This window comes from Anopheles ziemanni, chromosome 3 (assembly GCF_943734765.1).
Source record: "Anopheles ziemanni chromosome 3, idAnoZiCoDA_A2_x.2, whole genome shotgun sequence".
Taxonomy (NCBI): domain Eukaryota; kingdom Metazoa; phylum Arthropoda; class Insecta; order Diptera; family Culicidae; genus Anopheles; species Anopheles ziemanni.
In genome coordinates this window covers 10900275-10919509 of record NC_080706.1, presented here as the reverse complement: position 1 = coordinate 10919509, position 19235 = coordinate 10900275, and the positions used below count along the sequence as shown (strand labels likewise).

Here is a 19235-nt window from a genome sequence, read left to right as displayed (position 1 = left end):
CGAAAACTTAGAACCTGTGGAAATTCGCTACTGATATTTACTTTTTTTCTTCAGTTGCTATCTCTTTTTGCTGCACACATTCTGCTTATTGTTTATTTAGATATTTTACTAAATATGTCCTAAATTCCTAATATAAATGTCTTAACTCAGACGAACTAAGGCTAATGTTTGCTCTATCTTATCTGTAAAATGAGCTTCATCAGACAAATGCAACAAAGTATTTGCTTGAGGTTCGAAAAATCTACACCCAACCCAACTCGTATCGTTTAATCGTTGCATCGTATTTCATCCAACCTTCTTAACGATAATCATTTGCAAAATTCCAGGGTTCTGCGCGGCTGCGGCAACAACAACGATGGCCACCGTCGAGTTGGGTCGCAAAGTAAAACACGATAATACCCTAATTGCTACCAGCACTTGGCTCGCCCCGGTGTGTGCGCATGCAAATTAAACCGATCGGATTCGGAAAAAAGGGAAGAAAAGGGAGAATCAAAGCGAACGGCGGGCTTCGAATGAACATTCCAACCACGCCCAAAGGCTCGGCGGCGGCGGTGGCGAACTCTAGTAGTTCCCACCGAAAAAGGCTGGAGCCCGCACTGGTTTGCAAGAAATACTGCTTGAATCTCCTACCCGAGGGACCCGCGTCCATTATCGGTGGATAAAGAAAACTCCCAACTGGATGCCGGAGGTAGATGTTCAGGCAGGAGTAAAAGATGAATTTGGCCATCCGTCTATACGCGGTTCCTAAACTATAATTATAGTGTTCCGACCGTCGGAAGGGAAGGTGCGGCTCCGCTTTGGGTGCAGTAAAAAGCAACGGACCGATCGGCAGCATTCCCTTCCCTCTCTACATTGGTCGCTTCTAATGTCTGCAATCAAACGAAGAACTTTTCCAACCGGACCAACATCTCGATCTCGCGCACGGTTTCTGGGAAAGAACGAAAGCGAAAGAGTAAGGTACTCGAGCCGGTAGTCGCAGCCACCTGAAAATAATGAGACCATCTGATGGCAAAATGATTGCCCCCCGGGCCAAAGCACGATAAGAAGCTCTAGAGCACTTTCAAAAACCCGTCGTCGCCGGCTTTAAAGATTTAACGTTCGCAAAGGACGGGCAACGGTGCCTTGCCGGTATTGCTCCTCCATGTCGAGCAATTTTTAATATCGTACTTATTCCGGAACTAGAAACAAAAATAGCTATTTCGCCTTTTCGTTTCTTTTTCGCCGATGCGCTAAAACGTTGAGATTAAAATTTTGCATACCACCGAATGCCCGGAAGAGAGTGCGCCCTAAAATGTGGGAAAGAAAATAAGACAAGCAAAGCGAGGAACTAACCTAGGGCAGGATCCAGGACGGCCTGAGCGGCCTGCTCTTCGCTGACTGGTGTCTTGAGCCACATCTTCTTCAGCTTCATCGCCGCCGGGGAGTCCTCGGATGTTGCCACTGGAAAAGAGAAAGGAAACGATAGGTGCGCGATAAGAAACAGGGAGACCAATGCTGAAGCCGGGCGCAGTTCTCGACGTGATCCCGTGTATCGCCCGCTGCGCCGAGTTACGGACCCGAATGCCGGTTCCACAAATTTGCCCGAGGGGACTAGTAAGAACACAGGAGAGAGAAAGAAAAAAAACCCGCACAAACAGTAGAAACTTTCTACAGGTTTCTATCGTTCTTTCAGTTTTGTTGTCTTCTCTTTATGGAACTCCAAGTCAAGCAGATAACGAATCGCACGACGCCATCTCCAGTTTGGCCCAAGTCAAGAGCCCGACGGCGCTCGCGCTCGGGTACAGCGTTTCTGGAACTTCATTTCGGGTGTCTAAGCAAAGTTTGATTGAAAATAACACACGGCACGCCGCACACCGAGCCGCACAAAGTAGACAACTAAGTTGTCCTTCGGTGGGTGGAAACTTCCGCGGGAAAACCGGAGATAGAAAAAAAAAGTGTTTCACTTATTTGATACTGCGATTGCTATTGGCTACCGAATACTTATGAAAATTTCCTACAACTAAGGATGACATACTGAGTTCATGAGGGAAAATAAAAACCAACATACGTAGAAAGGCGGACAGCTTTCACCCAAAAATGTAAAAGTATTACTCTCGTCCCCTGAAACAAAGGGTCTTGCTTATTATGTTTCCGTACATCAACCGTTTTCGCTATTATTTTTCTCTAACGCACACATTATTGAAATAGCGCATTAACTTTTATCTCCACGACATCTGTTTTTGATCTGCATGTCAATGTTTGTCCGTAAGACAACCATATCTGTTTCCAACGCATCCATTTTTGTTTCTAAGGCACACAGTTTTTTCGTTAAAATTCCAATTCTTCATAGTAGAAACAATTGAAAATATACGGCCGGATTATCATTGTCAGCAAAAAAAAGTACGTAGATAAAAATGTACATTGTAAATCTGTAAAAAAAAACGAGAATAAACAAAATGTTGCGTCAAAGCTTAATGCTTGACAGCTTTAATAACCTAGAATAACCACAATTTCTCTTTTCTCTGTTGTTCTTTAGGATAGAGACAAAAATAATATAAACATTAATAAGTTAGAACTACTGTCTAGCCAAAATGACCCAAATGGACAGAAAAACAACAAAATGAAGCATTCCAAGGTGATTTATTTAATACTTCAATGAAAAACATTCTTCTTGGGAGTCTAAGCTGTTCGAAGCATATTTTTCTACATTTTTTGCTAGATAGGAGTGTGTTTTTCCTTTCAAATCTGAGGTTTTTGTCATTGTCCTCCTTTTAGGCCCAAAACGACCTAAGTACAGAAATGAGAGCGCACATACGCTTTTAAGGCATACATCTAATGAAATGAGACTCCTAAATACTGATGGAACCTACGGTCGGCGCTACAAAACCCCAAACTTCATCCGTTATACCTCAGTCTCCAATTAGCAAGGCTCCAACAGCCTCTCCAGCGTATAACCACCGCCATCCGACAAGCCATTACCTCACGGTTTGACGCAAATTGTCAGCAACTAAATGCGATTCCCTTCCATCCCTGTCGCTGCTTGTTATCGCAAAGTTCAGATCCCGTTCTCGCTCTGATCCTCATCGATGAACCGATACCTGCCCGAAGAAACGGAATAGTTGGGAGTACGCGCCAGAGCTGCATCAGCTCCAACGATGCGTTGGTCCCCTTTTTTGCCAGGCTTTTTGCGTGTATGTGCGTCTGTTGTTGGTGTGCTTTCGTTCGAAGCGTACAATTATATGCATTCCCAATGAAATTCGCATCCTCCACCCTCAACTCAAGGCCGTTCTTGCTGTGAGGTTGTATGCAGAAGCGACTTCACACCCTCCATATTCCTCCAGCATCGTCCACCAGCACTTCTGGGGCAAAAACGCATCTTCCTGTGCAGCCTTTGTGTGAAGCAACCCACACGCAATCACATCTCACATGCACCCTCTACCGTGACCCACCCCACCCAACAGGGTTTAGCAGAACCCTCCCCCATCCCATCCCGAGGCATCATTCCGCGAAATCAATTCCAAAATCCGAAGCGAGCCGTTCCTCAGAGTACCAGGACAGAGGTGGTGGACTTTCGGGAGGGCTTTTGTATATTCTATGCAGACGAACCATGCTGCCCGATTCCTTCCTCCCGTAACCCGATCCGCCCAACGCAATCCCGGGTGCGTAAAGTGAAGTTTTGCCAAGGCTACATGGCGGCGGACCAACGGAGCACACAATGGAGCAGTCCGTGCAGCAGTTGGCCGAGGTGAGAAACCGACGAAGGAGGAGAATAGTTTATATGCGAGCAGACTCCTAACCTCCCACTTCCGGGACACGTTGACGCAACCAGATGTATGCACACACACACACACACAAATACACAAGCACGCGTGCGTAGCTTATTGTATCCGGGTGCATCCGGGTGCACCGAGAGAAGAAAAGCGCTGCCGGGAGAGAACGTGCCGCGTCCATCCAACGATGAATAGAATTCAATCCATTTCCATCCCGACCAACCCACAACCCAACCCCCCCGACGTTGGTGGTGGTGGAGGTTCTGGCGAGAGAAAGTTTAGTTAGTTTCGATCCCTTGTCCCATGTGCACCTCCCGCATCCGGTTGAAGGGAGGCAAAGGCGGGCGGTGTGCGAGCGGAGATTGCGCTTTTATATAAACATATAGTTGGGACGGGTTTGGGCTTGCTCCTGCTTCCGAATTATATGTGCAGCCGGCCCGCGAACCCAGTGAAACGGACATGGAGCGTGGGGATGGGGAGGCAAGGGTAAGTGGACACACATACGGTCGCGAAACACGCTTTCGCCTACGCGAACGCAGACAGACACACGGCCAGGGGATGGAAAGGAAAGGGGGCTTCCCAAGTGGCTTCTTTCGGGAAAACGGCGTTTGCAGCAACCCATTTCCCCGGTTCGGCAGCAGATCGGCGTCAAAACCAGCCGACAACGACGACGACGTCGACGTCCGTGAGCCCCGGGAATATCCGAAGCAAAAGGCTCCATATCACCTCGCAGACGTTTAAATCCTGCGCACACACGCACACACACACATACGAGAACACCCAACAAACGAGCCCCACTGCGGTGCGAAAACGGATGCAATTGCAGCTGCAGCGGCAGCCGCAGTGGAAAAGCGACCTGCAACGCGCGGATGACAAATCGGGCCGAAAAGAGGGTGGGATGGTGGTGGATACGTCGATGTCGGGAGTACCAAAGCCATTCCATTGTGCAGACGGAACAGCAGTCACCCTTGGGTTGGGAGGAAAGCGAGCTGTATCCTTTCCACATTCCGCTCCAAGGTGAGGGGCTTGCAAAATGGATTGATATGTTTCGCAAGCCAGCCGAAAATGGCTATTAGAAGTGCAGCGTGCTATGACTACATCACAACAACCTCGTTTACCAGCACAAACGTCGTGTTTATTCAACGGAATTGAGCTCAAACTTGAGAGTTTTCCAACAAACAACAAGAGAGTACGAACCATTTAACGCTTTCAAAAGAAATCGGAAATCTTTACTAGAGCAAATTGAATTTTACCTGTTACAAGAACATAGATCTTACTAAATTTTTAATCTAAATAAGTCATTCTAGTTATTTTATGGTGAAACACTTAATATTTTGTTCAAGATCGCAAAAGTACTATTCATTGCCGATACCGCATCATTTCCAACCCTTTGTAAAGCTAGGTTCTTTAACACGTTGACTGCCATGTCACCCAAAAGTGGGTGACACCAAAAATCGGTTCTAAAAAGTTTTTGACCATTAAATAAATGAAAATGCAACATAAAAATTGAGGTAATATTTAATATTCTTTAGGAAGCTAAGTTTTTGCTTAGCCTTCAAATATTCGTTTAATAAATGTTATAAACAAATTTTATCAACAAAAAAAAGTGTGTTTAAGTGTGTGTTGTGTACAATTGTTGTGTTTGTAAAATGTGTTTAAGATTTATTAAACTGACGGTTTTCGAAAGCAAAACGAAGACAGCTTCCCAAAGAACTTGTTTTAATAATACTATAGTTTTTTTATGTTCCATTTTCATTTATTTATGGGACAAAAACTTTTTAGAACTAGTTACTGCTGTCACCCACTTTTGGGTCAACGGCAGTGCCTTTGGCAGTCAACGTGTTAAAACAGGTGTGTTTTCTAAATCAGAGATATGAAGTAAGCATTGATGATGAAAATGATGTATGCAATATTTTCGACAGTTTCGACAAAACTGTTAATACAAAAATGCAATGTCTAGAGACTAGGAAGAACTTATAGAAAAGTTTTAAATGTTTGTAAAGATGGAGAAATGAAACGGCCCTATTTCTACCAAAATCCAAAATGTAAAAACTTATCAAATGTCCCTTGTAAAGATGATATCCGAAACGAGCTGGCAGGATTTGAATCACCGTCCGATTCAGTTAACTAAAACAACAGGTGAAAAATGGTTACAGTTTTGTCTGAAAATTTTCCACGAAATGATCAACTCACCGAGTATTCCGTGCACCCCCGTCGGGGGACGTTCTATGAACGCGAAAATGCATTTCCTCGGTGGCCGGAGTGCGATCGATCAAAGGTGCACACAAACACACAGCTACACGAGAGACGCGGGGGTAGGTAAGGAGCAGCGCCGGAAGCGGACGGTGAAGAACAGTTAGACAAGCTAAGGACGTGCATCGCGGACGAGCATGGAAAGCTAACGAGAATTTTCGACCATTTGCGGTTCGACGGAAACGGAAATGGTTGTGCCACTGGGGATTGCTGGTGGGCGGAATGGGGTGTGGTAGGAAGTAATATTTGAAACACATATTTGCACTAAATCTCTATAATATAGCGCCCTACACGGTGGCCATCGTTGTCGTTGCGCGCTACACTTGGGGAGGTGCTGCTACGAAACAGCTTCAGACTAGTGTTGTGCTTAATGAATCTTTTGGCGAGATTCATTCATATGAATCTTTTACCTAAGATTCATTCAGATGGATTCATGAATCTTTGCGGATTCGAATATTCAAAGCTTAATGAATTTTTCGAAACCTTAATGAATCTTCATGAATCTTTCATGGTTCTGTCATGAATCTCCCCGATTCTGTCATAGGCGTGGACAATGAGACCAAAAAAAAAAAAAAAAAGGTGGTCCCTCAACCGACTTTTGGTTGGTGACTTTACATCATTTGGTGTGTCTTTGGGATTCATGAATCTCGCGGCGAAAGATTCATGAATCCCTTATAAGGCAGAGATTCATTCAGATTCATGAATCTGAATCCGATTTACACAACTCTACTTCAGACACTCTCGGTCGAGAGCTCGGTTGTCCTGGCCGTCGCTTGCCGTCGATGCAAATGGGTTCCGCCGCACGCCGAAGGTGCGTGGCGTGCATGTATTTGTGCGAGCCCGGTCGATGGGCGGCGGAAGCACCTCCAAAATTCCAGGGAAAACTAGACGACAACGACGCATGTGTGTCGGTTGCTTTTAACCGTTCCGCCTGGACCTGAACCGGCTCCTCTTCAGCGGTCGACCAAGTTTCGAAACAAATTCGATCCATCTCTGGGAGAGCGTGGGGTGGGGGGGGTGGGTGATTTTACAGGTTTATATATTTTCCCGGGGCCTACGCACACGCATCGTGGTCCGTTGAAAAATCGCAGGTGCGCACCAACATTGGAGGCAAGGTGCGTTTAATAATGTAGAACCGGAGCCTAAACGCAAAAACCCGGTGCCGGATCCGTCCAGATCACAGACACACACACACACACACTTGAGCAACATCCCCATGTGCGTATCTTTCCCGGGCAACCACCAAGGCTGATACTCCAATTCTTCCCATCGATATGGAAACGGGGTGAAACTTGCCCAAGCAAAAAGGAAATAGAATAAAAAAAGGTATCGAACTAGTGAACGCTTTTGGTAAGAACGTTCACCAACGAGCGAACGAGCAGAGAGAACCAGTACGGCACTCTCTTTGAGCTGGTGCATCAGCACTGCTTCGGTGCATCTGCAGCACATCATTAAGAAGCCTTCGAAAAATGCGTCCGGTTGGATGCGGTCAGCTCCCGGGAGCTGTTTCCAGGAAGTTCGCTCTGGACACGGAAGACCGCCGTAAGCTACATGGGTAATAATTAATTAAAACAAACCAACGGCCAGATACGCACACAAACAACATGAGGGAACTATCTCGGCTGGGTCTATTGCGTAAGGATATAGGCGTCATCCTGGAAAGCCTTCGAGAGTTTGATGTAGTTCTCGACCGGTGGGTTCATCTGATATTTTTAGTAAAATGCGAAAAAGAAAAACGCAATGCCTGAAACAGATTAGCTTTTTTTAGGGAATTGAAATGCGGACACAAAAGACAACATTTTCCCCAAAAATCACTTCGAAGCTTTTGTAATAGGTTTAAAAGAAAACCACAATGAAGAACTGCACTAAAACTCTGGAAAACTAACGATCGAAATTAAGTTCATTTTGCCAGCTGGCCAAAATATATAATTCAACAATTTGCTTGCGAAAATCTGGAAAAACCCGCACAGTACTATCAACCGAACAAAGACCTTGCGACCTTCGCCCAAAACCACCAAATGGCGGCGCACAGATGTCGTTCAGATATATGCTGTTACAGCAGCAGCACGAGGCAATATGTCTATTTTCCCAACCGTTGGGCAGCTGTGACTTTCATATTTTTGGTATGACTTTGTTCCGTTTCCTTCGACACCCCTCCCAAAGGTCAAGTGGAAAAGATCAAAGTTCCAACTCCCAATTGCTCCCGCAACAGAATAGCATAATCTCCTTGACCGGCACAACATCGAAAGGCGGACAAGAAATGGGTTCTTTAAAAACAAATGATCGTACCATTGTGCATCGTTATTATTTTGTGATTCGGTGTGAGTTAAACCCCGGACTGCTTTCATCTCTTGTAAGAGTCAAGCGTTCGACGCCTTTCGAATCTTTACCTATGCTGTATGTACTCCTCTAAACGCACTACGCCTTAGATGGTCTTGCCAAGGACACGTTGTCTAAAGTACAATTGGTATTCTTGCGTGGAAACTTTGTTTATGAACAGAAACCTCTTCGCTAAATAACGTTGTAGATGCCCTGATGTATGAACGGTACGACAAATATGAGCAACAGACAAATAAACCAGAAAACCTCTGGAAGAAAAAATGTGCAATGTTATATACATTCCCCATCAAATTCATGAAATTCTTTCTTAAACAACGATGATTTCATCCTTTTTTTTTAAGGAAGAAAAGTGTACTTTAATATATGTATATATTGCGAAAGAAAACTTCAAACTCGGCGGATCGCAATCCACCTTCCGCGGTACTCCCCTCTTTTCGAGGACGAAGTAGCTCAAAATGGGAAAGAAAGCGGTGGTGTGGGATGAGGCGGAACCGGCAACGATCAGCAAAGAAAACGAAAACGAGTAAACCTGCCTCGTGCACCTGCTTCCCATCTCAATTTTCCCCCGTTCGCCCATCGCTTAGTCGGGAAAAACACACAAACCGCCCATCCTTCTCCGGCCCTTGGCAACGAAAGTCAGTGGAGGAAAAGTCGAGCAGATCCTTTATCATCAGATTTTCACCCTCCCCGGTCGCCCCAATCGGTTCCGTTTAGCCGGAAAGTCCGGGAAGTTGCGAGTTGGTTGGCTCGGCTGGTAAATCAACATACCGCGCGACTCGGTTTGCCAAACTTCGGCAGCTTTGCCCCAGGGCAGCATCACCACCGCAACGAGCTTCGAGAAAAGCGTCCCAACGGGTCGGAAGGGAAGGGGTTGAGACGGGCAAACAGAACGGGGCGGAAGTAGGGATCTTGCTCCTTTCTTCGGTATCAGTGTTGCCAACGTTGCACCGTATCAGGCAGTCGCGTGCACCCGATCCAATTTCACTTCGCTCGTGATGCCTTGACGTTGGGTCCTCTCTCTTGAGCTTTTCACATTTTCCACCGTCGCCGCCATGGCTTCGTTTGTCAAGACGGATGGCGTCGGGATACGATGCTACGCTGCCGAGGGCGTAATATGCACACAAAATTATACACCACTTCTTGCCATTGCACTTCGGAGGTGCTTTTATCAAAATTGTTTCTCAATTGTTGTTTTTCGAAGAACCAACAAAACCAAGTACTATCCTTCAAAGCTCTACCCTTACATTTTGCTTGCTGTGTTTTACTAGTTGCATTAAAAAGTAGAAATTGAAGTAATTATTTTATTATCCTACATACTAAGTAAACATTGCCTTTTCCCCAAGCTTTATGAAAATTATCTTTAGTATGTAAAATTGTTAAAAACGATTTATAGTTGGTTGTGGCAATGTTATTCTTAACATAATTTATAATATACCGTATTTCGGTCACTGTAATTCTCTTTGGAGAGAGAGGCCTTGTTCCACTAGGGAATGTTGTGCCACATAAAAAAAGAAACAAAAATATATCATTTGGATCCAACACATACAACCTTTCCAAACTGGTGTGATGATGTCCTAAAATTTGTTTTTCCAATACCAACGACATAACGGTTGCGGAAAAATAATCAAAATCGGCCCCGTTGCCTGGCGATGGCACGTTGCGAGGCGTCGTTATCGACACCGTCGCTAGTATCGCATGCGTCAAATAACAATTTTGGATCCAAATTTCCACCCACCGCTTCAAACATGCTAGCAGTTGGCAACAGTCTTGAAGAAAACGATGAACGATTGTTTCCTTCGTTCGTTTTACTCCTTCGGAAATGTTCCTCCCAGCTCCGGTACAACCAAATCAACCGAAGTGTATCTCGTGCGGTGCGAGAGGAAGGAGTGTGTATCGATGTTCCGAGGAGTTCCGAGGAAAATGGTCACCAAGAAGGAACGACTCAATGACGGAACGGCGGAATTTTCCTAATTAACTAATTAGCCGAGCTTCGGCGTGGGCTCGAGAAGTCTATCTGCTTGACGAATTGGGAAGCATCACTGTTCAAAGGTTTTTGGTTGTTTGGCTGTTCTTTGCTATTTTATTTTAAAACAAATTTCTTCTCGTTCAGTTTGTGTAATAAACCAGCCTAAAAGGTTACTGAAAAGCCAACAACAAGCGGAGACACCTACAGGACTTTCGTGAATACTCTCACTTACTTAGTGGAAAACTTCCAAACTCTACTTACTTTGGTGCTTATCAGCTAATTGCACGAGCGGTGTCGGAAGATCCCTTCGCCTGTAGAAGCACATCACTTTGGCCTCGACGTTGCCGTTCGGCGTCTTGTTGAGCTCGTCGATGCGCCGGATTTGGTACGGTGTCGTCGACGATGTCTCCACGTAGACATAGTCTGAAAAGGGGACGAAAAACAAAGAATGATTAAAAGTCAGTTAATGTCGCAGTTACACGATTGTGTGCCAATCGAAGAAACTGCTGAAAGTTCTAGTGTATTTCAAAAAATAGCATAAATCAAACATATAGGTTAATCATTAATTGAATCAACCGTTTAATGTGGTTGTCGAAAAGTATTTCGTGCAGTCAATATCAAAACTATCCTTGTGTGTTCTTTTGGAAAACCTCCTGCGCATACGGCGTTCGTTGGAAAGGTTGTAAAATCACTCTAGCCAAAATTCAATCTCGAAAACTGTCAGGTGCAGCAGCATCGAAGTCAGGTATGCACGCACCAGCCATTACACCCTACTTCCTGTAGGGCGCTTTCCGCCAAGTGAAGCACAATGTTATAATGAGAAAAATATATCCTAGCAAAGTTATGCTTCCGGGCTAGAGTGTGTGTGTGTTTATGTACTTTTTTTCGGGTTCAATAGATCTGGATCCAAACGGGCGGTGTTACTTTAGCATCATGCGCGCTACCTTCAGTATCGTTTTAAGAACCACACGAAGAAAAAACCTACAATGACGTAACATTTGATCAGGCCTACACTCTTCACGTGTTTTATGTTCTGCTGATTATGTAAATACTTTTGATTCTACTCAATATTGTCGATCACGTCAACACGAAAAACTTAATCTTAAACGCATAGCATCAAAAAAAGTCTGAAGTGTATGTTGCATGTTTTGTAGCGGTGTTCTTTCAACGCGTTTGATATATTAAATGCTTACAATAGAAATCAGTGTTCAATGTATCTGTTTTTTTTTTACTTTTTACATGTCAGAGACTTCGAGGAGCGTTTAATGATCCCGTCGCTTATCGTCTGAGTGTTACGTCAATTAAAACACCACCAACCCACGAAAAACTACCGGCGAGAAGAGTTTGACATTGAACTACTAATTGTTATTACTTCCACCCTTTCGCAGGGACACCGGGATGATGGGAACGAAAATCAGATCATGGGTAGGTGATAAAATGTAAGCACGGGATAATGGCACTTGACAGGTCGTGCCACAAACGATCTCCTCCACCCCCACTACCACCTCACACCTCGCCAAACGCTGACGCTCCCAATATATTAAATGCGATCCAAGCAGGAAACATAAATCTCCGCGCGCTGTGCGATAGAAGGGAAAGCACAATGCGCGCGTTGATGATGTACACTTTACGACACACTTCACCCAAACGAATGATAATGATTTTGTTCTACACGCACACACAAAAGCGTAGGTAAGTTGGAGCAAATTAGGCAAGGGTAAACAAAACTAAAAGAAGTCCGGAGAGTTCAGCAAGAAATTTGAAAATCGTTAAAATAAAGTTAAATGACATGGTCGGGAAAATCCGAATTTCTCCACACTCTATACGGGAAAAAGATGGCTGGATTGAAGCACAATCCATTCGGTGTTGGAAAAGGCAGCGTTTCGCGTCCATTCATTTTCAACGCGGAAGTCTCCTCGTTAGCCACCAGCATTTAAGCAACATTAAACATTTGAAAGAAAGAAAAAACCGGTTGTAAAAGCGATTCATGAAAACCACAAACATAAACCGCAGTTATGGCACCACCAGCGAAGTGCAGTTTTCCACCGCAGCCTTGCCACCTTTAAAATCCTGATGCACTGCAGATAAGCAAAACAAAAAAAGCGAAAAAAAGCGAAGTAACCACGCACGCACGTTCCACGCAGTGAACTGGATGGAAGAAATGTGGCAAATGGACGGTCAAAACGAACGGGAAGCAAAGGTGGCGTAGGAAAATAACCACCGGTTTTCCCTGGGACAACACAAAAGCGCCGAGGATGATTAAACGCGCAGCACAGCAGCAATTCCGCAATTCGCTCCATTCCGATAGCGAAACCACGGAATCGATAGCGGAAAAACTCCAACCAGTTTTCCCGAATTATGGGCATCGTTCACTTGGCAGTGGTTAAAAAACGGAGATAACGTGCAACAGGCAGAGAACGCCTGCTTCTTGCAGCTGGGCATATGAGATGCATCTGGTGCATTGGACATCTGCAGGACAAGCGGTAGGAGAGGGGAAACCCACCCGCTCTTTCCTGGTACTGACTAACCGTCATATGATTCATCAATGGACTGAACCGAAGGACTTGGCGTCAGGGGCAGAAATGAGGCTAATTAAATATATATAAAATATGTGTCCACATTTCCAGCCGGTGTTGTCCTCCGACACACCACAGGGGAAAACCATATTCGCCGATTCCACGGAAGCTGTGGCGATGTTAAAGGGAACAGCGCGATATATTAAAAAAAAAAAAGATAAACACACCAACCGATTACATAATTTTACATGACAATGCGGTGTTTTTCACGGCCAATGACAACCGAATTGATTTCAATTGAACAACGATATATTCATTTTTCGATCATCACCAGATAAACGTTTGGTTCAATTTAAAGAGTTCCTAATTTGAGCATTTTGAGAATGAATTTAATTGATTATGGAGTTTTTTTTACATACCGAAAAATTGCCTATCATAAAGTAGACACTATAAAGAAGGAATTTCATTGTACAGCGTTGTAATCGATCATTGGTTCCTTTATCGCTAGACAAAACTAATGGTTCCGGGGATCTAACATTTTGCGAACGAGTTTGACGATACAACTAAGCCATAAATATAATGAAAGAAGATAATAATGAGAATAATAACCTTTTTCCCTTGCCAAGTTGGTGCTGCTTAAGGTTAACGCTCTGCTAATTGTTAAATTATGGAAATTTAAACCATCCAACGAATAACGCCAAAACCACCAGGGCCCCAAGAGCAGGCTCATTACCATGTTTTCCCGTTGTTTTGCTGACGGCCACACAACGAATAACGACCGATTTGGTGTGTTTTCAGTCCAAATGGTAGAGCCAGGAGCAAGGGGGGCCACAGAAAAATGGTAGGTACGTATTGAAATACTTTTTCCCAAATAGTATACATTTGCTAACATTTATTTATGCTCGTTTGCGATGCATAACTTGATAAATTTCTTTTGAAAAATAATTAACCATCTCATTTCCACAACATCCAAAGGAATTTTATTGCACTTCCCCCGGATCAAAAGAAGCAAAAGCCAATTTTGCAACGTGTGTATGTGCGTTTGGCGGTAAGAAAATCAATATGACAATGAACTTTTCTCGTGTCTGCGCGCGTTCGCTGGGCAACGACCGCCGCCGTTTTCCGAGCTAGAACGACGAGCTTGACTTTTGGGATGAAGCAGCCGCATTCTTCCGGCTCCGAAAGGATGAAAGATTTCCGTTTTTCCCAATCGTTGTTGGATTTGGCACGTCGTAAGCAGATTTTTGGGATTCGTGAGTGTTAAGCTTTTGTTTGAAAATGTTTTGCGACCACAACGAAATGCCTATGGTTTTTTTAATTGATCCCCTTTATCCCGGTATGGTTCCCCTAGTTGAAATATTCATTTAACGTATTAATCTCATGACTAAACAACGAGTCAAAGGGAATGAACTATACGCCAAAAACTGAAAACATTTAGTTTCATAAACATAGCAAACAGATTTGAAAAGTAAGCGCACTAAAATACGATTAAAAGGTCAACCATGATTTTTCCTATTGTCCGCGCGCCACATAAAGGGCTCCAGCCCGTGAGAATGAAACAAACGAACGGTCGCAAAAATGGCTAGCAATTTTTACGCAAGGGTCAACCGTAAGGTGGTTTCCAAACCAAAATCACAGGCACTGACTGATGATGCAAGACAAGCGGGAACAGAAACTAAAACGCCTGACCAAACGACCAATGTGTTGGCAGTAAATGTCGAAGCAAAAATTTGCTACATAAGCAAAACAAGTTTTATGAAAACATGAAAAAGACGACGGAATGGCGGAGGGTGAGTGTTGGGTGAGGAGGTGGAGGAAAACCGTTTGCGCAATAAGTAACCACCCCACACACACACACACACACAACCCGCATCCACCTTTACTTTCCCCCGCCCCGGGGGTTTGGTGTTACTTTCAAACCGACCCATTTCCAATCGGTCCAAAGCATTGGGTGACCCGTTTGCAGCCATTCTGCTGGAGAGCGGGTATAAAACCGACATCATCGCGACACACCGAACCGAGGAAAGTCAATAACAAAAAAAAAACCAACGTGCATGGATCATGCGCCTTTTAAACGCCACGGTACGAAAAACTAGCCGCGTCTTGGCAGGACAGGAAATTCATGCTTACCAACGACATCAATTGTCCTACCGCGTAGGAAATGGCTAGGGAGTACCGACCGAACATCGAAAAGAAAAATTATACTCCACTGGTTGCTGGTTTGCAAACAGTTAAAAATAAACAAACTATTGAATAAATGTATTTTACAGTACCCATAAGATTTCGGAGCGAACAACTATAAGCACCGTTTTGCCTGCAAATTCCCTTGGGTCGATCTGTCTTTGCAGTGACTTCCCTTTTCGGCCATCGTTAACCTTACCGCTGTTGTGGTGGCCATTTTCACATATCCACTCGTTTGGAATGCGCGTTCGGAGCCATTGAAATGGAAAGAAAGCCGGTAAAATGGTGAACCTGCAACATTAAAAACCGTTGTAACGGCGACCCGCGGAGAGCTAAACCGAGTACCGGCCAAAGACAAAGCGATTCTCACCAATTTCTGGCTCGTCAAAACCAAAGACCAAAGGCGACTTGCAAAGGGAGGCCTGGCCAATTCATAGGGTAAATGTTAGAAGAACAGGCCGCACGCCAATAAGACTAGCTGTTGGACGTAAGACTGCTGGACAATGAACTCCGGCTGGAGATCCGGGGCAGCGCTAATGAGTTGGTATCTTATCTCGTAGGTATCTAACATCATTTCTGCGTTAATTTGACCTAGTTTGCCTTTCGAAAGGTTTGCTCGGAGCCGCACCGGAAGACGGCAGATGACGTGTGAATGTTTGAACAACTTGGTTGCAAAATCCACCAATTCTTATCATCCACTTTGGTTAAACATTATTTGGGACATAATGCCAATATCGCCGGTTCGTGTTGCGAAACAACGTTAACCATCCTCCACCATCTTCTTTTCTGTTCTTCCGGTAGACACACCGAGGTGCCTAGAGCGGCAAGATACGCGGACTTACACACACAAACAACTCCCATGCCCATGTCCCTCAATGACCATAATCTTCTCATTTCTTTTATTTTCTTCTTCGAGCTCCTCACATTCCTCTTCACCTAATTTCTTATTCATTCTCGCCTTCCCTCTTTCTCTCTCTCTCCCTCTACCGCACTCACCTATCATTCCTTTCTTTCATTTTCTTGGTCTCCATCTCCTTTCCCGTTCCTCCTTTCTTCCTTCAGTACGTACACGCCGGCCGGCCCTACTGGTCCATATCATCATCAGCACACAGTCTGCGCACGTTGGAAAGTTGTTGACCCTGAACCGAATAAGAAGTGGTCCCAGCCAGCAGCAAGTCACGCAGCAGAAGAATACCGGATTCACCGTGCGCAAGAAGCGGTGGCACCGGTTGGAATGGGGAGGAAGAACAGAGAAATAAGAAAGAAACCCATCCTAGCCCCTCCAAGAATGGGACGGCCAATGCCGCAGCAACGCAACGGGTTCGGTGACGGAGGAAAAGTTCTTTCGCAACCCTCGTCGAAAACGGAGCAAAACGGAACAACCGTAGTAACGAAATGCTTCGAAATTCGAATTCACGACCAATTCTAAGATGGCATACACATCTCGCCGGAACGAGTTCCAAGGGAGGTAGTGGTGGTGGACTGAAATTGCGAATCAGTTGTTGGGATGTTGGACACGGAAGATCCCGCGTGAAAAGCCGCAAACGAGAGGAGAAGAGGGTTGGTGGTATGAGTTGCTGGCGCTGCTTTCTCGCCAATGTCTTCAGCAGGTATCACGCGCGATTCGTTTCGATTCGCGAAAGTATTGGTGTGTGTGTGTGCGTGCCTGGCGAAGGAACCTAGCCCGCGATCCATTTAAGATGAATGGCTCTGTGTGTCCGGGAATAGCCGGTCTTAGCCTCCCCTGCCGAGCCCGTCGTCGACCTAGACTGTTGTAAAAACTTCTTTACCATTGGAGGTCGAGGTGGATATGGAAAACAGAGAAGGATAAGAGACTTAAGGGACGGAGAACTTACTATTCTGGATGAGATCTGGGTTTGACTACCGGTGCCTAACTACCATCGCAGCCTGTCCAGGCGGTGCTTACGCCATTTGCTTTTCGCTCTAATGAGAAACCATCAATAATCGCCAATCTTTCGACGAAACTTTTGCTCTGTCACGGTTACGCCAACTCGCGGGAACCACGGAAGAGGTAATAGAACTTAGATCTTGCTTCTAATGGCTAATTTCTATACCACTTCCTTAGTTTTGTTGAACAAACCATAGGATATTGCTGAACTGCTTGGCGTTACAAGTTAAAGCCTAAGGAATTCACAATCCAACAAATGTTTACTGGACCATTCACAGGGTTGCCAAAAGCTATCAATTAAGGAAGTAAGAAACATAGACTTTCGGAAAGTTAACGTCACGTTTTCTGAAACGGCACACTCACTTCTTTCAAATGCCGCACTTCGTCCTTCCATCGGTTTTATAGAGCTAAAATTAAACGATGGCAAATATTTTCTCACACAATCACTTAGCGCCAATTGCGCGGGGTGTGATGTGTGGTGTGCCTTGGAGCGATACTACTGGTTTGCGTTTTGAGCCTTCACAACGATGCAGTTTGCACGATCTCACGCGAGAAGAACAAAATGGAGATGGCCCGCTAGGAGGCAACTTTATTGCCAGGAAGTTTCGATACCACCAGGCGGAAGGTTGGGCAGGGAGTAGCGATAACGATGCGTGAATGCGAGACACACGTACCAAACATTCAAAAGGGAGCGCGTGGAGGATGATGATGATGTTGGCGAGGGAGCTCGCGAAATACGGTATCTATTTTTAGTTCCCCGTCGTCTAACGCTTCGATCGGCGAAAGGCAATCAATTCCCACTCGGCGTAAGATGCAACTAAAGAGTGAGCGTAAGTGATGCATCAGAACGGATGAAAGACGGAGGACGGGTTCCTTCTTCGGGGCGTATGATAAGATTGCGTCGTCGATCCGTTGGATTGAGAAGTGAATTACTGTTCCGTGAAAAGGAATGTCATTGTTATAAGGTTTCGATTTTATGCAAACACTGAAATAATCACCTGTGGTGATCATTGATTAATTCATTAGAAGTCATCCGAAATTCTGAGAGACATGTCCCTCTGGAGTATGTTCAAAGGAATGAAGCTCAGGAAGACTTTTTACTCCAAATTTAACCGTTTAGGAGCCGCACTAGCTCGGAGATTCATGGATTAGAAAAGCCCCAGCTCATAAACGAAAGCATCCTCCGCCACGGCCAGTAACTTCCTGCGATTTGATCTCAAAATAATCAATGTTACATGTCAAATATGATTTGCAGATGATTTAGTACTCGCTCAAACTATGAAACGCTTACGATGTACTTATTATAAAGTGAATTATGTAGACACATGAAACAGGGAATATAACCAAGATTTTTAGTCACAACCCAAGAGTTGTGTAATTCAGATTCAGATTCATGAATCTGAATGATTCTTCGCGTTTTAGAGATTCATGAATCCCAAAGAAACATCTAGTGTGGAAAAGTGATGAGTCAAAAATGGATGGAGGGACCATTCCTTAATTTCATTGAGCATTTTCATAACTTTCCTAAATTCTGCAACACTTACCTCCGACACGATACATGTTTGTTGTCATAGTTGCTGAAGTTTGTATTGCTGCGGTCTCTTTCATGAACACCCCCTCTCACTTCCACCGGTCACCAACAACGCTGCGCGCACAAACACACTAGAACACTAACACACGTGTAACACGCACACACCAAACACCAAACGTGGCGCCTCCTGAGAGCTACTGCAGGACGATCCTTTTTTTTTTCTTTGTTTTGTATGTGTGTTTGTGGTGGTGGTTTAAATTTACGTTCAAATGCACTTCAGATTTTTTTTTCTCCACCAATTATCGGTTCCGTTCCGGACACGTTAACGTTCGAAACGTCGCGTTATCACTCACTCGCAGCCACCGGAGCTTGAGTTAAGGGATGATGGTTTCACAAGAAGGTAAACAACGCAACGAGAGCCGTTTTCCCGCAAGCACAACCCTTCCTCTTTTGCTTGCTGGACACTTGGTGATCGGCACCTCAGCCGGCCGCAAATGACGCCAAGGGTGGCCACAGCCGACGCACTTACAAACACCCACACAGCTAACACCGCAACGTCGTACGCCGTGTGTACGGGCGGGTTTTTTTCTTTTTCCCTTGGGTTTGTTGGCCGAAACCAATTTTCCTGACCACACACTATCGATGAGCACAGACTTTAGACAGCACAGTTTTACTTTTCCCACTTTTACGGGCCGCTTCCAGTCTACGGATAACAGTATTCACCGTCGTGAAGGGTCAAAAACGCGATTGTAACACAATTGTGTTATTTGTTTGTTGTTGATTTTGTTTG

At 44.8% G+C, this 19235-nt stretch overlaps 1 protein-coding gene across 1 annotated transcript in view; it reads right to left on the bottom strand.

The window, feature by feature from the left end:
- LOC131289831 (metastasis-associated protein MTA1) overlaps positions 1-18599 on the bottom strand; it is a 38446-nt gene extending 19847 nt beyond the window's left edge. Inside the window, exons 1-3 of the mRNA XM_058319165.1 lie at positions 18459-18599; positions 10570-10731; positions 1333-1440 (exon numbers count right to left, since the gene is read on the bottom strand). Of these exons, the coding sequence (XP_058175148.1) occupies positions 1333-1440; positions 10570-10731; positions 18459-18522 (334 nt within the window). The 5' untranslated portion in view covers positions 18523-18599. The remainder of the gene's footprint in view (positions 1-1332; positions 1441-10569; positions 10732-18458) is intronic.
- Positions 18600-19235: the final 636 nt, after the last annotated feature.